The sequence below is a fragment of the Phocoena sinus genome, chromosome 8 (assembly GCF_008692025.1).
Source record: "Phocoena sinus isolate mPhoSin1 chromosome 8, mPhoSin1.pri, whole genome shotgun sequence".
NCBI classification, from domain to species: Eukaryota; Metazoa; Chordata; class Mammalia; order Artiodactyla; family Phocoenidae; genus Phocoena; species Phocoena sinus.
Genome location: NC_045770.1, coordinates 87,063,204 through 87,072,927, shown reverse-complemented (window position 1 = coordinate 87,072,927; position 9,724 = coordinate 87,063,204). Strand labels below are relative to the sequence as shown.

General features: G+C 48.9%; 1 protein-coding gene across 1 annotated transcript; it reads right to left on the bottom strand.

The window, feature by feature from the left end:
* Positions 1-3,808: 3,808 nt before the first annotated feature.
* FJX1 (four-jointed box kinase 1) lies at positions 3,809-6,396 on the bottom strand. Its single transcript, XM_032640492.1, has one exon. The coding sequence runs from the start codon at positions 6,072-6,074 to the stop codon at positions 4,761-4,763; it is 1,314 nt and encodes a 437-aa protein (XP_032496383.1). The 5' UTR covers positions 6,075-6,396; the 3' UTR covers positions 3,809-4,760.
* Between the last annotated feature and the right edge of the window lie 3,328 nt (positions 6,397-9,724).

The window sequence follows — 9,724 nt, the reverse complement described above, 5'->3', positions numbered from 1 at the left end:
CTGCTTGTATTCTCTTTGGGGAAAAAATTACAGTAGGTGGTGAACTGGTTATAAATGGAATTTCCCTAGAATCTTAGAGCTGGAAAGGAGCTTACCAATCACCTGATCCAGTATTTTGCATAGTGTAGACTATGCCGCACTGATGAGTTATTAAATCAGTTTAGAGGGTCACGACTAGCATTTGGAAGTAGAGGAAGAGGAGGAATAGAATAAAATTGAATTGAATATAAAAGTGTGTTGTACAGACTGTTTTATGGAACTTGTTTCAGTTGAGTAGTGTGTGTGTGCGTGCATGTGTGTGTGCGCGCCCGTGCGTGCATGGGCACGCGTGCGCGCATGCTGGGTCACAATGTAAAGTGTGTGTCTTACTGTGAGTTCTGGTGACAAAAATAGTAAACTTACCAGTCTAATCAAACACCCCCTGTTCCAGGTAAGACACCTGGAGCCAGAGAGGGAAATGACTTTCCCAAGTCACATGACTCAGAAGTAGCCTGAATCTCTTGACTCGCAATATCCTTTCCACTTGACTCTAATGATTAAAGTATGCTTGGAGGTGGGTGTCAACTCTTGCCCTGGGATTTCCATCCACCTCGGCAGCTGACATTCTATTTCTTTCTGGAGCAATTCCTGTGCTTCTGGGTCAACCGCAGTCCCCACTCTTTCTTTAATACTCCTGCCAACCTTATACCACAGGGATCAGTGGCTCTGTGGGAGGGGGCAGATGTGTTGAGGGACAAATGATCAGTGCCCAGGCTTGGATGATTCACGGCAACTGGGTAGCTCAGAAGGTGCACAATTCCACAGCTTACTGCTCCCTGGAGCTGATGAGCCATATGAGAAACAGAATCACAGCCTCCCTGTGAAAAAGAGGGGGCTGCATGTGACAACTCACACAGAGGGCAATCTCAGAAAGGAGACAACCAGCTGACAACTGTGGGCTTTAGGTTATTCCTGCCAGACTCATGCACTCTGGCTGGTTTTCCTGAGCCAAAATAGAAGCATGTAGAAGGTGTTCTATGATTGCAGAGATACAGCAGGATTATGAAAGAGGAGCCTGCCTGGGACCCAAAATGCCTCTGGTTTTGACTTAAGAGAAGAAAATGATCTATTCCACAAATAAATAAACACTCCATATTGCATTTACCCTGTGCCAGGCACTGTTCTGAGAATGCTACAAATAGTTACTCATTTAATCCACATTACCAACCTCTAGGCCTTAAGAGGACTCTCCTAGCTGCAGTGGTAGGCGGAAGGTGGAGAAGTGTTGAGAGGTGTTAAAATAATTTGTTTTTCTCCCTGATTCGAAGACAGGAGGGCAAGTACTCTTAATAGAGTTTAGAACTATGTCATTGACAAAGTGAATTAATCAACAGTCAAATCCAGGGAATAAAGGTCAACTGCCTACTTTCTCATGGCAGAAGGAAATTGGAGGAGGATTGCAAAGATTCATCACTTTTTGATGCTTTCCAGAAGTGATGATGGATTTGCAATGATCCATCTACTTTAAAAAAAAATCACCCTCGTATATTTGTAGTATAGCTGCCTGTGGTACAGGGGGTCTGCTTGGGTCCTGAAACCACCCACTCGAGCCCACATAGAGATCAAGCCTCTGCCCCTGGTCATATGATCCAGTGCTTTGCATAGGATCATATGCTAGAATAGGGTTCTCAAGCACTTAAAAATTCGTTTATTACTAATTTCAAAAACTGGACCTCATCTTGGACATTTTTAGATTTGGCTTTGATGATGAAAATTAGTAGAAATTTACTGAGGTGTAAGAAAGGCAGGAGTTCTTTTGTTTTGTTTTTTTAAGAGCAATAGGAAGTGAGGTTTTTTTTTTAAAGTACCTATGTGTGTCCTTATGTTTTATATGTTAACATTTAAATCCCACAATACTCTGATTGAATGTCCATTTCATAAATGAGGGAACTAAGTTAAATGACTTGCTGAAAGTAAACAGGTGAGGGACAGAATTCAGAATATAGTCTGCCTGCAGAATCTCTTACTCTTTTACACCATGCTGCAGCCTGAAAGTTCCTTTTCTTTTTCTTCATCTGAAAAATGATTTGGTCCTAGCAGCATTCAGCATTTGACCATGGCAAAACATTAATTGATCTTTCCATGTCACAGACTACCGATTATCCACAAGGAATGGCAACAGGTAAAACTTCTTCTCTGTAATTAAGTCTTGGTTCCCTTAACAACTCCACCATGTAATTAAACTTATTTCTCAAACAGGCAGATATGGCTCACTAAAGAATCTGAGAAGAGCCATTTAAATTATGCTTCGTTTCTTGCTCTGGGTTAACCGTGGTCAAGTCTGGGCTTGAAACTGAAGTTTAGGAGGAATGTGGAGAATGCAGCTGGCCCAGAATTTACCAGTGCAGAAGTTATATGGGAGTCAGGGTATATTTCCTGTGCATCTGTGAAACTTCTAACTTAGCTCTGCCCATGGTTTTCCTCCATGAACACGTCGGGAAAGCATGCAGATTGCTGAATATTTATCCTTTTCTTCGAGAGCCTCTGCTGATCTGGGCAGGAAATCTCATATAGTTATCAATCATCAGAAATGGAAAATGTCTCTTTTTGAAAGAGGTAACTATCAGAGGTTTCACATTAACAATGTCTTGAAAAAGATGTATGTGCCATTATCACTACCCTGTATCACGAAAATATTTGGCTTACACCTCAAACTTTATGGACTCTTTTTTGAGCTGGCTTAGCAGAGGCACTGAAACATAAGGATGGCATTAAATCGTTAAATTACATGCTGTGTTGTAATGCACAGTGAGAAGGGAAACCCACAGAGATTTAATACCATCACGAGTCTATAAAACCCTAGGTTTACAAATGCAAGTCAAATAAAAATCTATTAAAGTAGCCAAAAGTTGCTTTGAGTTAAAGGTCATTAAATAAAAAGAAGATAACAGGCAAGATCATTTGGACCCACATATCAAATAAAATCCCAAGATAAAACACCAATGGGTCATAAAAAAAAAAAAAAAAAAGACACAAACTGACTGCCTCTCCTCTCCCCTATGGGTCAAAAAGAAGCTTAAGAAAATACAAAGACATTTCCTGTTTGAAGTCACCAAAAAGGGTCCAAATGCCATATACAAAGTACTACACACATTCCTGGTTTCACAATGGCTGCTCTGAGGGGACCATGCAATTAGTACTTGGGGGGGGGGGGGCGGGGAACAGTACGATCTCTTAAGAGAGCTGGATGAGTCCAGATGTTGGAGATTATGATCTCCTGGAGGCAATGGAATTTATGCTGGGAGATTAAAGAGAAGAATCAATTTATGACTTTCTCTACCTGTATGCAGTTTGTGCTCAGCTTATTATCTGTACGCATTGTGATGCATGGTACTTACAATGCTGAAAATCAGGTGCAACACGTGACCACAGTGGTTAAGTTTAAAGGGGGGAGGCTTTTATCATATTTCAGTCTATACATCTGGTTCTATCATATTTGCCAAATGATTAATATAGGACTAAATTACAGTGAAATCCTTTTATATAACAGTTTTATTGGCCAGGAAATAGAATACTTTCCGTCCATGTCTCTCTCCACCATCCCGCATGTTCTATGCTGAACTCTGAAATTTCCAGCACGAGGGTTCATTTGAGTGAGCAGGACAGGGATTCTGCTCTTGTCTTTGTTCAATTCTATAAGTTCCATGGTCACAGCTGGGATATACATGCGTCCTTTGTTTTAAAAGCACATCCACAACGGAGAAACCTTAGAGCTTATTCTAAAACCAGGCAGGGCATCAGATACCTCAAACAGTTAAAACCACAGGAATTAAATTCTAAATTTTAAACTCCCTTTTATTGAAATATAAGTTTGTTTAGTATATTTACACCACACTTTATACACATATATACACATAGAAGGCAAATTTTGTCAAAATAAAAAAAGTTTTTCTTAATAAAAAATTAAAATAAAAACAAAGTAAAGTGCATGAAACTTTTTTTTTTTCCCTTCTGGTGAACATCATCATTGACAAAATTATGAACGGTTGGGAAGGGGGAGGAAGAAGAAATTCATTATTTGAATCAATGCATACAGCCGGTCCTGCATTTGTAGCCTTCAGGCTGAAATGACAAGCTGTAAGGAAGAAGTCAGACAAATTGTCAGCGTCTGCAGGACTCCCTCCATTCTGCAGGTCCTGCTCTCTTTGTCCTATCGGGAGCGGTTCCCTAGCTCTTAACAGTGATCTCACCATCACCAAGCCGGAACAAAGGGAGAACACAGGAAGGGGGCTCCACCAGCCAATGTCATAGCCCTGCTCCGGGGCCACCAGCGCTGCGTTTGGTAGGAAACTGCAGAATTAGCTCAATGGCTCAAATAGAAGTTTTCCTTTTTCGGAAGGGGAATGAGGGGGCCAAGAAATAGGATGTATCTCCCACAGAGACGGCCACCCGGGGGCCAAACTCCGGCAGCAGCCAGTTTCTTTGGATGCAAACTCCGTACTGGCACAGGGAAGAATCCTTTTATAGGCTGGGTGGAGGAAATGTTACACTTCTCGCCTCGGTGAGTTCGTCCTCCCAGAACTTTGAAAGGACACAGCTTGGGACTGAGAGAAAGGGGCAGGTGGGTAAAGCTGAAGTTTTTAGCCGCCTTCACGCTCGGGTCTCCGGCTGGGCGTTGGCCGGCTGGTCCCAGGCGGTGTCTGAGGCGACGGCCCTTCCCCCATCATCCATTCCCCAGCCAGGGGGGTCTCTATCTCTCTCTCCTCCTCCTCCGGGGGATGCTAAGTCCCCGGTCGGCGGCCGTACTTAGCCTTACAGTGCAAAATGTGCTTGGCGAGGAAGTCGAGGCGGCGCTGCAGCAGCTGAGCGTGGGGGTCGGCGAGGGCGGCCAGCTCCGGGAAGCGAGGCTCGTGGTGCTGGTAGAGGCGCAGCAGCCGGGCGGCCGCGTCCTGGCCGCGGTGCAGCTCCAGGACACGCCGCGCAGTCCGCTCGCGGAACACGCACACTGACTGCAGCAGCGGCTCGTTATACTTGTCCCACATGCCCGCCACCCGGTAGCCGTGCACCAACCCCGCCTCGTTGTCCAGAAAGACCAGCGCCCCGCCCGGGCCGCGGTGCAGGTTGCTCGTGGCGCGCTGCATGACCCGCGGGTCCCACTGCAGGCTGAAGAGGTTGCTGACAAGCCGGTCAAAGTTGGCCGTCAGGTAGTCGAAGAGGATCAAGTCGGTCCATTGCACCAGGTCTACCAGCTCCGCCCGGCTGCGGTTGGCCAGCTCGCCCCCCGTGGCGCGCAGGGGCCGGAGATGGCCGTCCTCAGAGCGCCAGGGCGCGGGCACCACCACGTCCGTGAGGTTGGGCAGCCAGCGAGTCAGGCTCACCACGCTGCCCTCGGTCCAGTGAGCGGCACGAAGCTCCTCCTGCACCTGAGCCCACTGCGCGCCCCGAGCCTCCACCCGGGCCAGTGCCAGAGGCGGCACGTGGTGCTGGAGGCCCAGCAAGCGCGCCAGGTAGTAGGATAGGGCCTCGCCCTGTATCTGCTCGGGGTTGATGCCATAGCGCACGCAGGCGCGGGTGCCGTCGGCGAAGCGGGCCAGCCGGTTGGAGCTGCGCCCGCAGCCCCCGCGCTCCAGGGCCACCACCCGGGCGCCGCGCGCCGCCTCCAGCCAAGACGCCGCCTGGGCCTCCGAGAAGCCCCGGGGCACCTGCTCCTCCAGGCCGCGGCTCCAGAAGACGCCCCCGTGCACCGCGGCGCGTTCCTCAGGCCAGGGCCGTCCGGTTGGCACGTGTCGCCTGCGCTCACCCGGGGGCTGCCCAGGCGGGCCATCTGCGCCCGCCGCCAAGGTGAGCAGCGCTCGAAAAGTTTTCAGGGAGCCGCCGCGAGCGTCCCGCGCCAGGGGCGGGGGCAGAGGGAAGCGAGGCGCGGGCTCCCGGCCGCCGCTCCGGGCCGGGCGCCGCGGGAGTCGATCTTCCGGCGGCCGGGAGGCGGGCAGCTCGGTCCGCGGCGGCAGAAGCCCGCCCCACAGCGCCAGCAGCGAGCCCAGCGCCAGCAGCCAGAGCCCCGCGGTGGCGGAGGCGCCTCGCATCCTCCTGCCCATGCTCCCCCGGCCGCGCCGGTGCCGCCGCCGCTTCAAGCCGAGCCCAGGAGCCCCGGTCCCGGCGGCGACGCGGGCTCGGCAGCTCGTTGACTCCGGGGCTCCGGGCGCCTCAGCTCCATCGCTGCCGCGGGGCGCTGCGGGTCTCTGCCCGGCACTGAGAACTCGCCTCGCTGCCGCTTCCCAGCTGCTTTTGTATTTCGCTGTGAGACCCTCCGGCGGGCGCAATTCACAGGCGCCCGGACCACGTGGGAGCGATGGAGGATTCCCCCTCCCCCTCCTCCGCCGCCGCTCCCCGCCCCCTTCCCCTCCTCTTCCCTTTAAAGCGGCGATGGCTCCTTCCAAGCGGGAGAAGCGGTCCCACACTCATTCGGGGACTTAGGGGCCGGGAGCCGGAAGCCAGGCAGGCGGCGCCCGCGCGGGGGCGTCGGAGCGGGCGGCAGAGAGCTGGATTCGCGCTGGATTCGCGCTGGGTGGGTGAGACGCACCGCTCGCTCTCTCGGGGGTTGGAGTAGTCGTGGAGTCCCTTTGCCTGGGCGGCTCCTGGCCTCCAGCAAAGTTCAGAGTAACCCCCAGCACACTCCCGGCGCCGCCCGGGGTGGATTGGGGCAGGTTCCTTTGCCTTCTCCGTTTCCGACGGTGGGTGTGATTCACCCTGCCTTATGTAAACCCCTGGGGAGCTCTCCGAGCCACTGAGGAGATGACTCCAGCCGGGTTAGAAGAACCATCTGTAGCAGACAACTTTGAACCGACACCTCCTTTCCCGAGCACGCTCACCACACTGGTCACTGAGGGCTGTGCGCTTTGAGGTTGGTCGCTCCGCCTTTCCCGAGGGACTCACCGGGAATTCAGCTTCACTGTGCAAGAACCCCTAGGCAGGTTCCATTCAACAAACTGTCCTCGGTTCTGGTCACAGAGCATTAAAATCCACAGATGAGGTCCCGTGCTCACGGAGCTCACATTCTAGGGAGATGTTCAGGTTGCCAGGAGAGCCTTACAACTCAGGATCCGACTTAGTGCGGAGGAGGGGGCCTTAGAGACCGTTTCTCTACGAAACGATACTATTTTGCCCATGAGGAAACTGAGGCACAGAGATGGGATGGGGCTTGCTCCAGATCCCAGAAGTAGCAAGTGGAGAAACTAAAATTCAAACTGGGGTCTCTGGGCAGCATGCCACTTGATTTTCCCTCTATCAAGAAAGTTCACTATTTTTATCAAGTTGCCAGCATTCTCGTTTTTTAAAAACTCACTGTCACTTTATGCCCCAAATGTGATTTTCAATTCAATGAAAACCAAAACCAAAAAAGAAAAACCAAAAAAGAACAAACCCATATTGTATTTGACTTACTGGTTTAATGGTTTAAGGGAAGAAGTGGTTGGGGGGAGGGGTGGAGGAGCAAAAAAAGAAAAAAGAAAAAGTAAACAGCAAACCACATTGTCTTCCAGCCACTTTTGGGTTCAATCCACCAGGAAGGCTCTTGGGTAAGAATCGGCTCTCCCTCTTACCTCTCGGCGTGAGACCCTGTCCCAGATCTAAACCAAGATTTCCCAGGTGAGACACAAGACAAGGGGTTGGGAGGTGGAATTCTCCTCAGAAAGCAGGAGTTTGAAATTTGTTTCCTTTCATGTGTTTCTTTTGTCTTTATGCCACCTCCCCATCAGATGCAACTGGGGGTTTTCAACTGCCTCAGCTCATTACCTGGCACTGATTATATTTTTTTCTCCAAAGAATGAACATTTTAAGAAACCCTAAGGTTTGTGACTAAGCAAAGGTATCTAGAGACCACATCTGGGGACTTCCAGAGCTGACCCAGTGTACCCTCAAGTGTTTCCATATTGGCTGAAGTGTGGGGTCTTTGTTGAATCTCTTCTGCACCCCATGGTGGCTGCCTCATGCCTTTGTATAGATCTTATCTGATGATGAAATTACTATTACTATACTACCTTAATTCATTAAAAGGTACCGTCTTCCTGCTGTGTGCAAGCTCCTTACCCCCATCTTTCCCTAGAAGGCAGGGACTATATCTTAACAACTTTCTATTTGTCTTACCACCTAATATAGGATATTTCACTAAAAAGGTGCTCAATAAATTGAATTTAATTTTTGGTCTTTTGGTTTAACTTCTGAGAATTTTTTTTTTTTTTTTTTTTTGAATGCATTGCTTTCAGCTTGGGTAAACCGTAAGCAAGATCTCCACCTTGTGGGCATTAAGTAGAATATCATCTAACTAGAAAGAAGTATACATTTTCAGCAGGTCGGTTAATTGTTTAAGTTAAAGTCTGAGACTATTACTTGGCTACCATGGCCCATGCCATGTCCTGGGGGATATGGGGAAATCCAGAGTAGTTGGTGTCTCTGTCTTCGTAGCTTTTAAAAAAAACTATAAGTAACTATAAGGTATGGTTCACTGTAAACTTTGTGAGGAGTCCGTCTTGTCTGTTGTTTTATGGCTGCCTGGCACAATGCCTGGTACTTAGTGGGTGTTCAGTAACAGTTTGCTCAATAAGTCATTAGAATGCTAATAAGATAAAGCTCTGCAGTAGCATGTATCAAGGTATTTTTTAAAAAACTGCTTACCACTAAAAGATATAAGTGCTTTCATACATAAAAGGAAAAAAAATTGGTGACGGATCCACATAATGTAAGAGAAGGAAGCACATGATTTTCAATCTGGGAGGGATGACTTCAACTCAGATACCCCAAATCCCAGAATCTTCCAATCACATTACCAGCACTGACGAAGAAACTAAAGCCTTAAAGCAGTCAGCTAGGATCTTATACCTCGGAAGATGGACTGACTCTATTGTAGCTCTTAGCCTGTAGCCACAGGACTGAATGCACTGGGTACCAGAACAGGATGCACTAATAGGAACTTGAACAAATGCATTGCAATGCAGAATTACAGAAAACCGCAGAAATAAAAGAGAAACAAAAAACAAACCCAAGGTAGAATGCAGTTTAAATGCATTATATAAGAGATATTTTTAGGCAGTGTTTAAAAACACTCCTCTGTTTACCCATTAGATGAAGACACTCCCATTCTTCTTTACTTCCTGGCCTGAGGACACCCCCCACCTACTTCCATCCCCCTGGGGCTCCTTGGGAGGGCACAGGGCACAGTTCTTCACAATGTGTGACCTCAGGCCGGCTCCTCTGGCAGTGCTTGGGGATGAGGGGAGGTGCTGTGCATCTTTCCCTACAGAGGAATCTATTTTCACCTGGAGAACTTTCTCCACAGTCCTCAGAACTTCTCCCTGAGCCTCAGCTTCCAATTGCTTCACACTCACCCACAGACCTGTTTGAAGGATGATCTGCTTCCTAGAACAGTGCCTCCTGGGGAAGATTTGAGGAGTTGAGGGTTGGGTGCAGGACAGCAGGCTGGGAGTTGGGAGATTTTCTAAGTCTGGTATTTCCTCTTGCTGGCTGTTTTCCTTTCTGGCTAGTTATTTCCCTTCTATGAGTTCCAGTTTCCACATCTGAGAAACAAGGATAATAAATCCTACCTCCGTCCACAGGATTGTTGTGAAGTTCCTGTGAGACGTTGATAATAACCACCACAACATTAGTAGCAAACGCTTACTGAGCGCTTATTATAGGCTTGGCACGGGACTGAGCCCTGCACGTGTGTTCTCCTTTCACCCTCCCGACCAGC